This window comes from Phocoena sinus, chromosome 10 (genome assembly GCF_008692025.1).
Source record: "Phocoena sinus isolate mPhoSin1 chromosome 10, mPhoSin1.pri, whole genome shotgun sequence".
NCBI lineage: Eukaryota > Metazoa > Chordata > Mammalia > Artiodactyla > Phocoenidae > Phocoena > Phocoena sinus.
Genome location: NC_045772.1, coordinates 32,140,764 through 32,159,846, shown reverse-complemented (window position 1 = coordinate 32,159,846; position 19,083 = coordinate 32,140,764). Strand labels below are relative to the sequence as shown.

The window sequence follows — 19,083 nt, the reverse complement described above, 5'->3', positions numbered from 1 at the left end:
AAAATTACAAAAAATAAATAAGATAATATTTTATATCTTTTTAACTTGTGTGTTTTATTCTTAAATCTGGTTTGATTTTGTCTTAGAGTAAAAATATTTCTTGTTAAATATAACTTGTAGTTTATAAAGAAATTCAGTACCTCACATAGAATTTGATTTATTGCCAATAGAGACTGCAATAACAAAGGTATCTATTCTCTAAGAAAGTTTTTGCTCTTGTATTACTCTCTGTGTAGTATGTTTGGTTTAATATATTCAGGTTTATACATTATGGAGGTGTCGTTTCAAAAGACAACTAGACAGTACCTTTTTGAGTCATCATTGTTTAAACTGCACTGGGTAAGCATTCTGTTCTTATGTTTTCTTTTGAAGATCTAGCCAGCAATTACATGAATGCTTGTATTGGTAATAGTTTGGGTAGCTGGTTTTGGAAAGAAATCCTGTGCTACAACTTGATTAATATCACTCTTGTCCTACTTTTTAAAATTTGTGCATTGAAGAGGAATTAGTAGTTAGGTCTTCTTTTACTGTTAATTCTTTGACTACTATATATCAGAGATGAAATTGCCTTGTTTTTGTACAAAGGAAATAGGAAAACACAAAAAAAACCCACGTAGAGCTATCTTTTATGTTTGTATTATTCTTGGGGCATTTCATTATTTTATTGTTATTTCTCAGCCAAATGTAGTAAAAGCAGTGATTAGTTCATGTACCCAGAAGAGCCGAGATACTTTAATAATCAATGATTGATGATTCTTTTTTCCTTTTAGGAGAGAAGCCACAAGTCTTACCGTCCCTTAACAGTATTGACGTTTCGCTTAAATTATTTGTTTAGTGAACTGAAACCTATGTCATATCATCTCCTAAATATGATTTTTCATGCTGTGGTTAGTGTGATATTTCTTAAAGTCTGCAAACTCTTTCTGGATAACCGGAGTAGTGTGATTGCTTCTTTACTTTTTGCAGTGCACCCAATACACACAGAAGCAGTAAGTAAAACTATAAATTGATGTTTTTTGCATTATTCCTATACGTGTCTATAATGGTATATATTTTTAAGGAAAAAAAAATTAACCATGACTTTAATCCAAGTATTTGAAGACTCCTATTGGTACAGTGTCTTAACTTATTAGTGTAGAGTCTAACTTTCCTACTATGTAAAATTTTTTAAAACAAATTTTGAAACAAACATTTATTCAAGAACATAAGATGTAATCACTCAACTTTAGCGATGTAAAATATAAATGAATACAGTAATTTTCTTTGCTAATTTTTTTATGAATAAAGATTTTAAATATTTGTCAACTTGGCATTTTTTTTGTTTCAAAGGACAGAAAATAATAAGAGAAACTTATGTAAGGGATCAAAATTTATCAAAATATATGCAAACATGGACAGATATCCTAACAAATCATGCTCAGTAATTTCTTATTTTCTATTGCCATGTGTTTAAAAATTGTGAGCTGTCTCTACTATTGCCAATATGCTCATCTCATCACATTCACAAACTATAACTGTATTTTTCTTGGTAATCTTGAGACTCCAGAATTGCCTCTCAGCAGAGCAAAGAGGACTCTATTCAGTTGCTTTGTTACAAGCTTTCAATTTTAAACAAGAGTCTGTATGCTTAAACTCTGCCGGGGTGTGTGTGTCTGTGTCTGTGTGTGTGTGTGTGTGTGTGTGTGTGTGTGTGTGTGTGTGTTGGAGGGGAGTTGTGTGTCTCTCCCAGTATCTTGAAACTTTTGGTGTCTAGCTGAACATTTTTCTATACGTCTACAAAAATAATAGGTTGTTTTAAGTTTTATAGTGAGTTCAGAATACTTTAAAGGGATTTGGGGGCTTTATATTTAAATTTTTTGAATTTAAAAGGATGTTTTAAAGTTTATTGTCTTTTTAAATTTTAGTTTGCAGGTTTATTTGTGAGCTATAATGTATTGAGTTTATTATATTTTTGTATTTTAAGAACACTTGTATTTTAAGAAAACATGTAAGAACTACATCTAGATAGTGTACTATAATTGTGTAAGATGTTACCATTAGAGGAAGCTGGGTAAAGGGTAAACAGGACTTCTCTATACTATTTTTGCGACTTCCTCTGAGTCTATAATTACTCCAGAATAATAAAAAAACTGTTACAGTCACTGATAAATTTACTTTTATAGAAGACATACAAATTCACCACATGAGGGCACTCAAAGAATGCTTAAAAAACAGAAATGTGCACTTGAAAAGTTATGGCAGTTTAATTTCTAATTAAACTGCTGTTGCAATTATAGTTAAATTTTCAAGATGCTTTTTATTAATATGAACCCCTCTCCTTCCCTTTCTAGGTAACAGGTGTTGTAGGAAGAGCAGAACTTTTGTCATCTATCTTTTTTCTAGCTGCATTTTTGTCATATACCAAATCAAAAGGACCAGATAATTCTATAGGTAAATGTCTAACATTTAACTTTTTACTTTAGCTATAAAACTCAATCAAGTAATTTCTGTTTACTTCAAGTGGTTCTTATAAAACATATGCCATTTTTGGTATTTATCTTTATATATCATGCTATTGTACTTTAGCATCTATGGACATAAGAAAAGTATGTGACATTGTCAATATTAAAAATTACTGTTTGTAGTTTATATTTTATCATGACTAACAGTTTCTATTTGATCTAATTTTTAAAAATTTCCCTAGAATGTAAGAGTTTTAGGATCATTCTTAGTTCCATTTGCTGTTACCTGTAAATGATGAAGTACCAATACTTCAGTTGTCTTTCTATAGGTAACACATGTGAAGGCTATGAATTGTATTGTTTAGGCAAAGTTAAAAGCCTGTTAGAGTATAACTTTTATTATGTGTTGATCATAGTTCAGCTATTTAATGAGTCTCCTCCATGTAGCCCACCCTGGAAAATGCTTTGTATACATTAACCCATTAGCCCTAATGATGTCAGAAAACAAATTCCAGGCAATAAAAATGATTTTTTAAGAGTGTGGGCCCAATGGGCATGAAAGGGCACATACTGTGAAGCACATTATGACATTAACCTGTACTTGGTTAATCTTAAAATTTAATGCTGAGGTTTTTTTCTATGTTGTTGGAGAATTTTCTCACTATAAACCCAAGGCACTGATGATAAGGAGCTTAATTTTGTATGTATGAAAACAAAGTGTCAAGAGAGAAGCAATTTAGTTAAACAGCTTCTTAGATCTGTAATATGAGTAGGTTTCCCTCTTGATGCTATGCACAATGCCTTCTTAAAACAGTTTTGAGTTCAGTATAACATAGTGGTTCAAAGCATGGACTCTGGAGTCTGGTTTCACATTTCAGGTCCACCATTTAGTAGCTCCATTTACTATGTTGGTCATTACATAACCTCTCTGTGCTTTAGTTTCTTTATAAAATGTAGATAATAATAGTCCCTACCTGTTGAGAAGGATTAGTTGAGTTAAGCATGTTAAGGGATTTAAAGCAGTACCTGGCTCATAGGAAGCAGTGTCCCTATTTTCCCTGTTGCCTGTAATGCAGTGAGAGGTAGTTCAGTAGCTAATATTGAATTGCAAACTAATATCGTCTTTAAATACCATCCTAAGCAAAACATGAATGATAAACTTAGAAAATACTGTGAACTTCAAGACCATGATCAGGCTCCTGCCTATCTCTCTAAACATGTCTCCTGCAGTTTTGCCCTAGTCACTTCACTATAGCCAAGCAGACCTTCTTGCTACTCTTAAACAAGTGAAGCACTGGCCTTTATACTTGTTGTACCCTCTTTCTTGAATTTTCGTCTTTTAGATCTTCACATAGTTGTTTCATTTATATTCTTTACATCATCAGGCCTCAGCTCAATGGTCTCCCTCTTAGAGAAGTTCTTCATTCTAACTAAAATATCCTTTCATTTTATTATATTTTTGATCCTTAATAATTTTACTTGGTCCTTTTTAATGATTTCATATTCTTTATAACTCCAGTATTTTTCCTTTAGAATTACTTATTTTAAATTCTTAGTCTTTTCAGTTAATTATTAATTAGTCATGTGTGTTGTTATATTTGTGCGCTCTCTTTTGTAACTGTGGTACCCTTCAGGTATCTACTTATTTTGACTTGTGAGCTCAGGCCACATGTTCTCTGAAAGTTACCAACCACTGTGAGAAAGTGATAAAGAGAAAGACCAGTGCCACTCTGTCCATCTGGTGACTCATTAAAATCCAGGGTGGAGATCTCCAGGTTCCCCAGGGCCACTGTTGATCACTATTGTTACCATTCTACCAACCACCTGCTCTGGTCTCTTAAAGAGAATCAGCGTTAAGAACAGGCCAGTCTACCACCCCCCTGCATTTAGATGGAAGGTCTGTGGGTGGAAGAGACTGCTGAAGAGTGGTTGGTCATTTTGTACTTTTAAAAAAAATCTTACTCCTTATCCCAGCAGGGCTTCGGAAGTATTCTCATTTAATCCCTGGAACACCCACAACCTACGGTAGCTGCAGATTTCTACAGTAAAGGCGCAAATAATGATTTACCCAGGGCAGTCAGGATTGGCTAGGAAAAACGTTTAAAAAAAATTTTCTCACTCTCTGCTTTAGATGTAGTCCCTCGAAACACCCATGCAAACATACATGATGTTTAAGATAACCTTCAATGCCCAGGAATTTCTCTCTTTTTTTTTTTTATATCTTAGAAGCCATATTTTCCTCTCACTTAATCTTTCTAGGCTTGATTTTGGGGAAAGGGGCTAACAGGTCAACAGGTCATGCTAGTTTACCACTTGACCAAAACAAAAACCAAATCATGTTGCTTTCTATCCCTTTAACCTACATTTCTCATAAAACTCATTTTTAATCTAAAAATACATAATTTTTTTAACCCATCTATTGTTCTCTTACAATAGGATATAACCTTCATTGGAGTAGGTAACTTTCTCTCGCTTTCTTATCTCCATTTCCTAGATGGTTCCTGGTATACAGTGAGTGTTCAGTATATATTTGTTGAGGAAATGCTTAGGTGAATGAATATAATATATTTTAAATTCTAATTGAAAACATACTGAAACTTGCTCAGGACCTCTCTCTGTCCTCTTTTCCGCTATGGTATTTTGTACGCCACATTTCATTATTTCACTCCTGAGACCACAGATTTGTCATCATCTTTGTATTCTCCATTCTATCTAAGGTATTTGTCCTATGCAAAGATTTTCAATTTGTAATTATTTAATCAATTCAAATTCTGGGTTATTCATGTCCCATACCCTTTTCACAAGCATCATTCATCATAGGCCCTTTGCACTTGAGTTTTCATTACTTTAGGTTTCTGCTCAAATGTCATCAGTAGCGCCACTCATCTTCCCCCCTCCGTTTTATTTCCCTTCACTTTCTGTTTTTCTCTATAATACTTAGGTCACCATTTGACAAAAAATATTTATTTATTGTTATCTCTCTCCCCTACAAATGCAGTAAATACTTAAAATAACTATTTAAATACATGATTACTGAAGGTGTGTATCTTTACACATGTAAAGTCAGCTTGGAAACCTATATTTTGAAATTGGAATAGATTTTGAGGATTGAAATTGATTCTACACTTATACATGTATTTTTTTTTTTCAGTGTCAACTTATTTAGCACGGGTACTTGTTTTGGACAAAATCACACATGGTAACTTTAGCCACAGAGACCTGATTATGAAAATCAAAGTGTGTATGTTCATAAAGTAATTTAGTCACCAAAGAACTGAAGTGACTGGTTTCAGCAAAACGTTTGCCTTTATTAGAACTATTAGTTGCTTACATTGAATCCAGCATCTTGGAAGGCAGCTGTTTGATTTCTCTTCCTTGGAGTGAAAATACAAATTAGTGAGAAGCTCTGAATTTAGTATCAGAAGAACCAAGTTAAAGTCATGGTCTCCTTATTGTGCATGACCCTTTTTAAACCTTCAAAATGAGTACGATTGCACCTGCCCTCATATCCCATTAGGTGATTGAAATGCAATGAAATATACTGGTAATATAAACTGGTTATATAAACTGTTTAATATACCTATTTTCAAGGCCATTGTTTCCCACTAGTTTTTAATCTGTGCATACCCATTCAGGCATACCATTCTGTATCATCTGTATCATTCATTTGCCAAGCTTATTCCCTCCTCTATTCCTTTATTCATACATACCCCTTTCCCAATTCTTTCATGTCCTGTATATCCTTCAAGGTCCAACTTAGGTTCAACTTGTTTTGTAAATAATCATCTACTAATTTCTTTGCTCTGTGAATTTCTTGGTGACTTTAGCAGGATAGTTCAACCCTTGATATAATCTGTTACATTAATATTGATGGTTTAGGCCTAACTAGAATATGAGATACTTTTTTGAGGAAGGAATACTATTATATCAATACTTAGTATTTCCAATAGTGTTCTCATTTTTTTTTTCAGTTGTTTTTCCTTTCGGTAATGTTAGTCTATAGAGTATTTTAAAATTGAAAATGATTTCAAAAACAGATGTTTCTATATGAAGCCCAGTGACAAAAGAAAAATGTATTAGATTCATGAATTCTGTTCTTATTTATACCTGGATTTAAGTCAGTTATTTGAGTTTACTTTGATTAATGTCCTTAATAAAAACTGAGGTCACACAATCAAAGTACCATGTTTCTTAAACTAGAAAAGAATTAGAAATCGTATTTGCCAATAAGAAAACTAAAGCTCAGAAAAGTTGCCCAGAATCACAAAGCAAGTTAGTAGTAGATCCAGATTTACTCTCACAATTCATGGTTCTTTAATCAAATTACTACTGAGTAGTAGACATTTACTTAAAATTGATGAAGTAGGTTTTCCACTTAAATAGAACTTGTGAATATTCTGTTACAAATTTTTAAAGAATAGTATTGATTTAAATGCTTATTGCTAACATGTTTTAGTTTTTATAGTCTTTTTTTAGTAAGAATCGTACTGTAGTTTGCCCAGTATTTTTCACTTTCAAGTTTTTTTTTAATTACTCACAGATATAATAAAGTATATAGGTACCTCTATGATAATTTCAGGTATTTATCTTCATTTCAAATTGATAGTTCATTAATTACCACACTCAACCCTGTAAGTTTCCCTTCTCCAGATTGGCCACTCTACCTTTGTTTTTAAATGTTAGCATTTGGTTAGATAATTTTCCTGTCCACAAAAATTTTTTAGTTCAAATTATATATCTTGATTTTTTTAATATATAAAGCAAAAGTTACAGCATTTCAATATGTTTTAAAATATAAAGTATGTCAGTGGAAAATAACAAATGTGAACATAGAATCACAAGTAAAGTTTTTCAGTAATGTCTAATAGTTGTCTAACTTAAAATATCCTTTTATGATATTATAAAATTGTTTTGTGTGTTTTTATATTTTTCTGTTCTTAAATTGCAGTGTGGACTCCTATCGCGTTGACAGTGTTTTTAGTGGCTGTTGCAACACTGTGTAAAGAGCAGGGAATAACAGTTGTGGGAATTTGCTGTGTGTATGAAGTATTTATTGCCCAGGGGGTAAGGAGAAATCTAAATTTCCTTGTTGCTATCTTTTATCCTATTTGAATCAGATTATAATAAACTTATTTTCTAAGTGTATTATTATATAAATTGGACTGTTTACCAATTATGATTATTAAAAATTTGCAAGAAACAAGCATGTTTTGCCTTCATACCCACTGAAAATTACTTAACATTTTATATTATACCTTCAGTTTTTTAAGAAAGTTTCAATAATGAAACCATTAAGCAACTTGGGAAAGCACACAGTAATACTGTACAGTATAATTAATTATTGGATAAGATTATTGGGCTCAGTTTTATTGATTATCAGCTCCACCATTTGCTCCATGTTGGTTTTATAATTTTGGTCAATTTTTATTTAATCTTGCATTTAGAAAGTATGATAATTGTTGAAAAATTACAGTAAAGTGCTATTTGTTACTTAAACTTTTTTTTTCTCTTCTAGTATACTTTGCCATTATTATGTACTACTGCCGGACAGTTTCTTCGCGGAAAGGGTAGTATTCCATTTTCTATGCTGCAGACACTAATAAAACTCATTGTTTTGATGTTCAGTACACTATTACTTGTTGTGATTAGAGTCCAGGTTATTCAATCCCAACTTCCAGTATTCACCAGGTATGATATTCTGGTTCTTTTGTTTTCTTCCATCTTTTTTTTTTTTAACTTTGCATTTTAAGTGATTGTAAATGTTCCAGAAAGTCTTTGATTTACATTGAGGTTTTTTAACAGCTTTATTGAGGTATAATTAATACTTTTTAAAAACCTGCATATATATAAAATGTACAAATTAATAGGTTTTGACATACGTGTACACTCATGAAAACATCACAGTCAAGATAATGACCCCCCAAAATTGGTTAAGTCTTCTATATCCTTAGTGAGTTTTGTCTACTTGTTTTATTAATTATTGAGAGAAGGATGTTGAAATCGCTGACTATAGCTGTAGATTTGTCTATTTTGCCTTGAAGTTTTATCAGTTTTTGCTTCATGTTCTTTAAAGCTCTGTTATAAAGTGTATCAGTGTTTAGGATTGTGATGTCCTCTTAATGAATTGATCCCTTTATCATTATTAAATGAGCTTCATCTCCAGTAGTAGTCTTTACTAAGACATTCATTTTGCCTTATATTAATGTAACCACTCCAGCTATCTTTTGTTCGTGTTACATGGTTTATCTTTTACTTTTTAAATCTATCTATATCTTTATTATTTAAAGTAGATTTCTTGTAGGCTGCATATAGTTGGGTCTTCCTTTTTTGTTTGGTCAGATAATCTGTCTTTTAAATGGGGGGGTTCAACTGTTGATAGTTTGTTGTAAATCTACCATCTAACTAATCATTTCCTCTCTGTCTTGTCTGTTTTGTTCTGTGTTCCCTTTTTTTCTCTCTCTCTTCTTTTGAATTGAGTATATTGTAATACTCTGTTCTTAGCTCCTTGTTGGCTTATTAGCTGTATATCTTTGCTGTGTATTTTTAGTGATTGCTTTAGGGTTTTTTGTTTATGTTCTTTGCTTATCACAGTTTATCTGAAAGGCATATTATAATTGCAAGTATATATAGTATAAATGTCAGCATATATAGTACAAATATTATGTATACAATAAATTTTTATGTAAATATATAAACTTATTATAAATAAGAACTTAGCCTTGGTGCTATTTGCATACATTTTTATTGAGTATACATTGTAAATCTGACAATACATTGTTAACTTTTGCTTTCAACAATTATCTTTGGAAGAGATTTAAATTTAAAAATTCTTTTATGTTACCGCGTAGAGTTACCACTTCTAGTGTTCTTCATTTCTTTGTTAGATCAAGATTTTCATCTGGCACCATTTTCCTTGTGACTGAAGGACTTCCTTTGACATTTCTTGACATGTAGGACTGCTGGTGATGAATTCTTTAAGCTTTTGTATATTAAAAAATCTTTATTTTACCTTCATTTTTGAAAAATATTTCCCATGAGTGTAGAATTCTACATTGACTGTTTTTCATTCACTAATATAAAAATGTTGCTCTGTATTCTCTGCTTGTGTTATTTTAAATGGGAAATCTTATCCTTATCTTTATGCTTCTGCATGTAGTATCTTTTTTTTCTATGCCTGCTTTTAATAGTTTCTCTTTATCATTGTTTCTCTTCTTATATATTTTTTTAATTGAGACATAATTGACATATAGCATTGTATTAATTTTAGGTGTACAATATAATGGTTTTATATACACACACACACAAATGATTATCATAATAAGTTTAGTTAACATCCATCATCACACATAATTACAAAATTTTTTTTTCCTTTTGATGAGAACTTCTGAGATCTACTTTCTTAGCAGCTTTCAAATATACAATACAGTCTTGTTAACTACAGCCATCATGCTGTACATTACATCCCCAGGACTTATTTATCTTATAACTGGAAGTTTGGGTGAAGATGGACAAAAGGTACAAACTTTCAGTTAATGTTTCTTTTATCTTCTTGTTTCTTATGCTTAGGTTAATTGAGCTTTTTAGAATCTGTAGGTCTTACTTTATATAAATTTTGGAAATTACTTCTTGAAATATTTTTTACTTTGCTCTCCACTCTTCTTCTAGGACTCCAGTTACATGTATTTTAGGCTTCTTGAAGTCATACTGATGCTCTGTTTATTCCCCTTCCCTCCAAAGCTATTTTCCCCATTTTCATTTTGGATAGTTTCTTTTGTTGTATCTTCAAGTTTACTAATCTTTTTTCTGCATAATCTAATCTGCCCTTAATTTTTTCTAGTTATTTTTCATCTCAGACATTGTTTTCATCTCTGTTTGAGTTCTTTTGGGGCCTTTTTTGTGTATTCCATGTTTCTACATGTTCTAGTACTTTAATGTCTTCTAATTTTATCACTTGTTGGTCAATTTAGATTGTATAGTTTTTCTCCTCATGGATTGTATTTTTCTACTTCACATGCCTGGTAGTTTTTTTAATAGGTGCCATATGTGAACTTTACCTTAATGTATTCCTGTATCGTAGACCATTGTTCTGGGATGCATGTAAGTTATTTGAAAAATGTTTCATCTTCAAGTCTTGCTTTTAAGCTTTGTTTTGGGAGACCACAGTAGCATTTAGGATAGGGCTAATTTTGCTTCCTTGCTGACACAAGACCCTTCTGACCACTCTACCAATAGACTACAAATTATGAGGATTTCCACTCTGGCTGCTGAGGAACTATTCCCAGTTGTATTTTATATTTGTGAATGTTTAATCCTTTCAGAAGGTATTTTCCTAACTGTATTAGTTTTCTTAGACATGCTTTAACAAATTACCAGAAACAGAGTGGCTTAAAGCAGCAGGAATTTATTCTCTCACAGTGCTGGAGGCCAGAGTCCAAAATCAAGGTGTCAGGCATAGTTGGTTCCTTCTGAAGGCCCTGGGAAAGAATCTGTTCTGTGCCTCTTTCCTGGCTTCTGGTATTGACATTCCTTGGCATGTTGCTGCATCACTGTAATCTGCTCCATCTTCACCTGGACTTCTTCCATGTTTGTTTCTCTGTATTTTCTCTTCTGTGTATAAGGACCTCAGTCATTGAATAGTGGGCCCACCCTCATCCAGTATGACCTCACCTTAACTGTAATTACATTGGCAAAGACCCTACTTCCAAATAAAGTCACATTCTGAGGTTTTTGATAGACATGAACTTTGGGGAGACATGAATCAACCCACTACACTGTCCCCTAGGTATTTCCCCACATATGTGTGCTGATCAGTTCTCATTAGTACTGGAAACTGGAGAGAGATCCTCTACAGATCTGAGTTCTCTCTCAGCAGCTTTCTTCTCTCTGATATTCTGCCCACTAATTCTAACCCCCTGGACTTCTAGGGCTCCCAGCTCTATTTTCTCAACTCAGAGATCCAAGTGGATTCCACTCAGGTTCTCTCTTGCTGCACAGACTAAAAACTCTATTTAATCTCTCCAGGTAGGGCTCCCCTCATTTGTTTTTTTTTTTCCTATCAGGCATTGTCCTTCTTTGCCTGATACTCAGTATATTAAAAGAAGTTTTAGGGCTTCCCTGGTGGCGCAGTGGTTGAGAGTCCACCTGCCGATGGAGGGGACGCGGGTTCGTGCCCCGGTCCAGGAAGATCCCACATGCCACGGAGCGGCTGGGCCCATGAGCCATGGCCTCTGAGCCTGTGCATCCGGAGCCTGTGCTCCACAACAGGAGAAGCCACAACAGTGAGAGGCCCGCATACCGCAAAAAAAAAAAGTTGTTTTATATATATTGTGTATTTTTTAGTTGTTTAAGGCTAGAAGCAAAAGTTTTACTGAATTTTAACAGTCTTCATATCGTTTTTTCCCTGCTCTAAGATTAGGATTATTCCATTTCACCTTACTTATCTAAAGTTTAAGAGGAAACTTAGACTAGTTCCCTATTCAGTTTTAAGTGACAGACATTACATGCAAGAACTTTTTTTTTAAACAAAAGCCCAAAATATTGTTCATGTTGCTATCCATGATAGTTCATTTCTGGCCCTGGTTAGAATAAATTTTATTCAGATAATTTCTTTTATGCCCAACACATTCTTTGTGATTTTCACATAATTATCCTTTTTTTTCTCTCTCTCTTTGCTTTTTCTTTTTTAAATTGAGATATAGTTGATTTACAGTGTGTTAGTTTCTGGTGTATAGCAAAGTAATTCAGTTTTACATAAATATATATATATATATTCTTTCTTAGATTTTTTTCCATTATAGGTTATTACAAGGTATTGAATATAGTTCCCTATGCTATACAGTGGGACCTTGTTTATCTGTTTTATCAATATATATAGTAGTGTGTATCTGTTAAACCCAGGCTCCTAATTTATCCCTTTCCCGCCTTTTCCCCTTTGGTAACCATAAATTTGTTTCTTATGCCTGTGAGTCTGTTTCTGTTTTATAAATAGGTTCATTTGTATCATTATTTTAGATTCCACATATAAGTGATACCATGTGATACTTGTCTTTCTCTGCCTGACTTACTTCACTAAGTATGATAATCTCGAGGTCTATCCATGTTGCTGCAAATGGCATTATTTCATTGTTTTTTTATGGCTGTGTAGTATTCCATTGTGTAATAATTATCCTTCTTAACAGCATTTTTTTTCTTTAAAAAATAATTACTTTTTAACTTTCAGAATTTCTGAGTCTAGCCATGCTGAACTAAACAGCTCATTTAAGCATGATAGTATGGGAAATAAATTGAATTGTAGATAGATATTTTATATTTCCTTCTTCACTAGTTTTAGTGTTTTTGTTCTGTTTATCATTCCTTTCAGACAATTTGAATCAACTGTTTTCTATCTCTAGTTTTACAATATGAAAATGTGGTTTATAGGTGTGAATGTATTTGTTTTGTATATGTGTGTGTGGATGACTGTATGGGGTATGTTATAATTATATATTTTCCAAATATAAGCATTTAAAAATGTGTGTGTGTGTGTGTATGTATTTGTGTGCGTTATATAAATTTTATTCTATTACCCTGTGAGGTTGATTGTAATATGATTTGGCTTGCTTTGACATGTACTCTTTGACTGCAGTTCAATTATTAAATCACCTATCCTAGATAAACTGTTAATTTTTTAAAATGAGCTCTGAAAGTGGATTACGGGGGAAAAGCTTTGTATTCAGTTCTGTTGGTTATTTTGAGAATTCAAGTCCTGACTTTCAAGACTTAGTATTTTTCATATATGTATATATTCAAATATGAAAGTTTAGAAAATATTATTTGTTCAAAAATTGTGTACTTTTTCTCAACCATTTGATATTTTTAAGAAGACCAAGTCAAATAAGTAGTAGAGGTTGATTTTTCATTGGCTTATTCATTTTAATGAGAAATAGGGTTTTTAAAGGACTATATGTTAATATAGCCAATACAATTTAGAACATAGCCTAAAGAAATAAAAATCTGAAATGATTCATTTAAATGTACTTTTAAAAAAAATGAATTGACTTAATATGCAGAAAATAGACTAAATTAATGAAATGTACATTTAATGTATCATGGCCTATATAAACTAGGATATAAGCTTATATTAAGTAGAACACAAATAAAATGTTACATAGGTACAGTTACTCCTCTGTACTGGGAATTTGGTTTTTAGCTTTCTAGAAGTCTAAGCAAAGAGGAAAAGCCCATAGGTAATATAGTTTTTTCTGTTCGTGACAAAAGAAAAACATAGTAATTCTTTCTAGGAAGCATAAGTTTTATTAGCATTTAGTGGTGAAAGAAACGTCTCATGTAGGAAAACATTGGTTAGTGTTCTCAGAAGCATTCATAAACACATGCAACAATGAATCTTATAAAACTTTTCTTATGACTTTTAATCAGAAGGTCATAATTTAATGAAAGCGCTTCTGCAGAATGTCATAATATTATAGAATGCATGTCTGAATCATAATAAACTAAAAATAGATCACCTGCTTGCCCTTCAAACAGTTCTTCATAAATATCATTGCTCTCAACTAGGCATTTCATAAAGGTTAGACAGTTTGAACTTTGGCAAGAGTCTGAAATATCCATAAAAATATTTGTCTTTGGTTTAACAAGATTACATGTAGAATATTGCTTTTATTATTATTGTTCAGTACTTTATTTATATCTGTTATGTATTAACTTTGTGTTTAAAAAATGTTTTAGTTTAAATAACTTTTTTTTCATTCTTTATACAGGTTTGATAACCCAGCTGCTGTAAGCCCAACTCCTACAAGGCAGCTAACTTTTAACTACCTCCTTCCTGTGAATGCTTGGCTTTTGTTAAATCCTTCAGAGCTCTGCTGCGATTGGACCATGGGAACAATACCACTTATAGATTCATTTCTAGATATTCGAAATCTTGCCACATTTATTTTTTTTTGCTTTTTGGGGGCTTTGGGAGTATTCAGTCTCAGATACCCTGGTAATTCCTCCAAGACTGTTTTAATGGTAAGAAAGTTTCTTAAATTTTTAGGTGATATTATATTCAGTTTATTAATTAAGAGTGTCTTTAATTCATCAAAAGCATCTTTAAAGAACTACTGTCTTTCTTTGTTCATGTCATCCTAATTTATGAACTTATTTTAGGTTATCCTAGAATTATATGTCAGAATTTGACTAATGCTGCACATTCAGCATATGAAACAAAGAGTGATTATGAATTTCCATAATTTGATGGGAACTCTGAAATCATGAAGCATTCTTTTTAGCATCATTTTTAAAAATATATTTCTTACCTTTACCCAACTAGATTATACACTGTTTAAAGAAATGAGTCATATTATATACTTCTTTGTTTTCTTGGCACAGAGAAGAGTGTCAGGTAAGATAAGCAACCAGAAATACATAGCTCTTTATTTTTCATTAGCAAGACTTTCATTACTCCCTGAGGTTTTTCTTACTGTGTTCAGAGAACTCTGATTAAAGTCTTTTCTTGTTTTTCTGAGATCTGTTTCTTTGTAATTTTCTTAACTCTGCCCTCACATCTTACTCATAATAATTCTGTTGCCTCTTACTTTAAATTATGGAAGAAGATAATAATCTTTAACTTTTCTTGAGCATTTACTATATGCCAAAAAGTGGCTTTAATACTTTGCAAATATATTATTTCTGGCTGCAGCCACTAGATTCACTTATTCATTCAATAAAAATTTTTGATTTTCAGCCTGTGTACCAGGTAGCATTTTAGGCACTGAGTATATGATAATAAAAGGAAATACAGGGTCCCCATTTCTAGAGAACTTGCATTCTAGAGAGATTTGAAAGAATATAGGATTTGAAAAAAGAATATTTACTATTCTTTTTGGACCTGTTGAGTTTGAGGTACCTATGAAACAATATGATAGAGATTTCGAATAGCACTTTGTGCCTGGAGTTCAGTGGCGAAGACTGAGCTACACGTAAAAATTTGATTGATTACCGTAGAGAAACTTGATAATTGCCGTAGAGATAGTAATTGAAACCAGGATGTGGAGAAGAAGGCCTATGGAGAGGTTATAGAGCAGCCTTTCTCAACTGGGATTTTGTCATATTTCTTAGAGATGGTAACTAGCTGGCACCATTCTAGGTGTACAGAAGTTAATTCATACACATAACGCATGCCTTAGAGTATTTGGTCTTAATTTTCCCTCAATAAATAGTTGAAGGAGCTTTATAGAATGAAAGAGAAGAAGCCTATATCTAAGTCTTGAAAAGCTTCCACATTACATACCATATAAAGGAAAATGAACCTAAATGGGAGGTACACGAAATGTACAGAAAGGTAGGAAAGTGTTTCAAGAAAGATAGAATGGTTAACACAGCTGCTGTCAAGTAGAGAAGTGAGATCAGTTGGATTTGACCTCTTTTACGTATGTTAGTTACTTAAATGAAATTTATTTCTGTGGAGTGATTTGATTAGGAAGTGAGGAAGTGAAGATTGCTAGTGTAGGTAACCTGTAGGGGTGCTTTAACTTTGAATATTTCAAAGGATGAGACAAGCTTGAATTTCCTAACTTAGGAAAGACAGCCAGTCAGGCAAGGGCTTCAAGTGTAATAAACTGCTGATCTTCTGTAGGGCTTGGGGGAAGCACAGAGATCTGGAATTGATGGACCTTCAGAGGCTGGAGTGGGTTGATGGTGGGGGAAGACTATTGCTTGGTTGGCATGTAGAATCACTTTCATTGGAGCACTCAGTTGGCTGTCTCTTTTTGACACAAAGAGATATCACTAATGGGTTGGCTTACAAAAACATTCATTGAGTTGAAATGTTTATATCACTAATGGGTTGGCTTACAAAAACATATTCATTGAGTTGAAATGTTGATTAAGTGAGATTACAACCAATTTACAACCAATTTTCCTAAGAGTGTGGGAACTTGTTTTATACTTAAGGGGTATAATGAATTGGGTAAGATAACTTAAAGATGTGTTGTCAGATAAGAAGATTTTTAAGGTTGGAGATGCAAGAGCATTTTTAACATAGGTAGAAAGTTCATAAGAAAGTGATTAAGTAAATGAAAGAAGAGATGATTGATAGATTAGAGGTATAGAGCTCAGGTTTGGCCTGAGACAGATGGAGACACCGCTTATGGTTACAGGAAAGATGGAAATGAACATGCATGTGGATGTTGGTAGGTTTAGTAATGGAGAATTGAAGGAATTCTTGTTTCATTGCTTTAGTTTTCTCTGAAAATTTGGAAGTGTGGTCACCTGCTGAAAGTGACATGGGTCAAAAGTTTGAGAAAAGTAGTCAAGATTCAAAATAGTCAAAGAGAGTGGGAGTGAGCCTACCAAAGAAGCCTAGGAATCCTCAACAGTCTTAAGGATCAATTTGAAGTTGATCATGAGTTTATGATGATATTAATCTATTTTGCTTTGGGACTTTCTAGTAGTGCTTTGCTGCTCTCATAAATAAAGATGAAGTGTATATGTGGTAGAATACATCCAAAGCCAGGGTTCTAACTAAAAGAAAGGCAAAAAAGGAGGGGTGGGTAAATACACAGAGTTTTGGCAAATAAAATAATGATTTGTGTAGTTCAAGCTGAATGAAAAATAGGATATTGCCAGTGAAATAAACATATTAATTAATTACATTAATTATGTTTTATATGTATAAAAAACGAACACTTGTGACCTTAGGTATAACTGCTTTAAGTATAGTCCTAAGCATACTTTTTTTAAACTTTTTTTAATTTGAAATATAGTTGATTTACAGTATTGTGTTAATTTCATAGAAAACAAACTTATGGCTTCCAAAGGGAAAGGGGAGGGAAGGGTGGGATAAATTAGGAGTATAGAATTAACAGATACAAACTACTATACATAAAATAGATAAACAACAGGAAACTGTATTCAATATATTGTAATAACCTATAATAGAAAATAATCTGAAAATATGTATAAAACTAAACATGTTGTTTTTTAATGGTGATAATTTTCTGAAGATCTCTGAACAAGATACATAGATCAAAGGAGTATCTCAGGTACCAGATACCACGTTAAGCACTTATTAAATAAGATGTCATGTATCTCAACAATATTAGTAAGTAGTTATTAATCCCTGATTTATTTATAACGAAATGAAGTCACGAGGTGATATGAATAGTTTTCCTTATGTTGTATAACAAGAAGTGAAACAGATTTGCCTCCAAACTCCTGGCTTATTCCACTACCATCCTTCCTTTTTTTTTTTTTTTTTAAATTTATTTACTTATTTGTTTTTATTTTTGGCTGTGTTGGGTCTTCTTTGCTGTGCACAGGCTTTCCCTTGTTGGCGGCGAGCAGGGGCTACTCTTTGTTGTGGTGCACGGGCTTCTCATTGTCGTGGCATCTCGTTGCAGAGCATGGGCTCTAGGTGCGCAGGCTTCAGTAGTTGTGGCACGTGGACTCAGTAGTTTGCGGGCTTTGCGGGCTCTAGAGCACAGGCTCAGTAGTTGTGGTGCACGGGCTCAGTTGCTCCGCGGCATGAGGGATCTTCCCGGACCAGGGCTCGAACCCATGTCCCCTGCATTGGCAGGCAGATTCATAACCACTGCGCCACTAGGGAAGCCCCCATCCTTCCTTTTAAGGAGAGTTTACATCACTGGAAGAAGGATATTATGTTCGTTACAGTAAACTTGGTTGGCATACATTAATAGAGAGCATATTAGAACTTCTGAGTAAGTTAATCATTGAGACATTTCTTATTCAAAAAACAGATTTTTTTGAGAGATGGTTTTTCTTTTTTGTGTAGCTTACGCATCAGTCTGTGATGCATCTTTGGCTGAATTTAAAACTTTTAATTTTTTCCGGCGAAATTGCCTTAGGGCATCCATGAATTAGTAGGGAATATATTTTTTTTAAAGGATCATGTATTTATAAACAAATCTCTGTTTCACAGCTAGCTGGTTGTTTTTAAATCAAGCATTTCTGCGAAGTGGAAAGTGAATTATGCACTCTTAATGTTTTACCTTTTTGATTAAAAAGAAAACACTACAATTTCAGACATATAAGTCGATATGATACTGAGCAATTCGATGGTAGTGCTTTTCTTCAGATTCAATCTTTTGTATTATTACAAGTTATTAATTTGTGATTCATGGAGAAAGTATTCTTTTCACTGTATTTACATTTCTACATCGATTTTTACTAATAAAGTATAAAATAGGCATTCCTTCCTCTCAAACTGTTAGAGGACTCTCAAACTTCAGAATTTTATTCCATTAGGTACTATAAAACAAATCAGGGTAATGAAATATGGAAGCAGATGTCCATAGAAACAGATGTCCTAATGACAACCAACTTATTTCTTTCCATAAGTTATTTGTGTGCTAGTTATTTGTGTCTTATCTTTTGTAATGGCTTTGTAATCTGGAAACCATATGCCATCCCATTTTCAAAATGGCAAAAAGTCTAAGCATTTTGTGATGTTTATTTCTAACACAGTGTACAGTGTTAGAATTTTAGAAATTCTCATAGAATAAGACTGTTGATTTAAAGGGACCAGGTTTATTTTTATACATATACTAAGTCTCCGTTAATTGTATGTGACCCATCAGAATACTATGAAAAGTAACGCTGAAGTAATGTATAGAAGTAGTCTACTGTCTTGTCTGAAATGTAC

General features: G+C 32.9%; 1 protein-coding gene across 2 annotated transcripts in view; it reads left to right on the top strand.

Moving 5' to 3' along the window:
- Positions 1-19,083, top strand: part of TMTC3 (transmembrane O-mannosyltransferase targeting cadherins 3) — a 62,976-nt gene that overhangs the window by 16,734 nt on the left and 27,159 nt on the right. For both annotated transcript variants that reach the window (XM_032644611.1, XM_032644612.1), the window contains exons 3-7: positions 771-989; positions 2,331-2,430; positions 7,390-7,505; positions 7,957-8,129; positions 14,198-14,450. In XM_032644611.1, the coding sequence (XP_032500502.1) occupies positions 771-989; positions 2,331-2,430; positions 7,390-7,505; positions 7,957-8,129; positions 14,198-14,450 (861 nt within the window). The remainder of the gene's footprint in view (positions 1-770; positions 990-2,330; positions 2,431-7,389; positions 7,506-7,956; positions 8,130-14,197; positions 14,451-19,083) is intronic.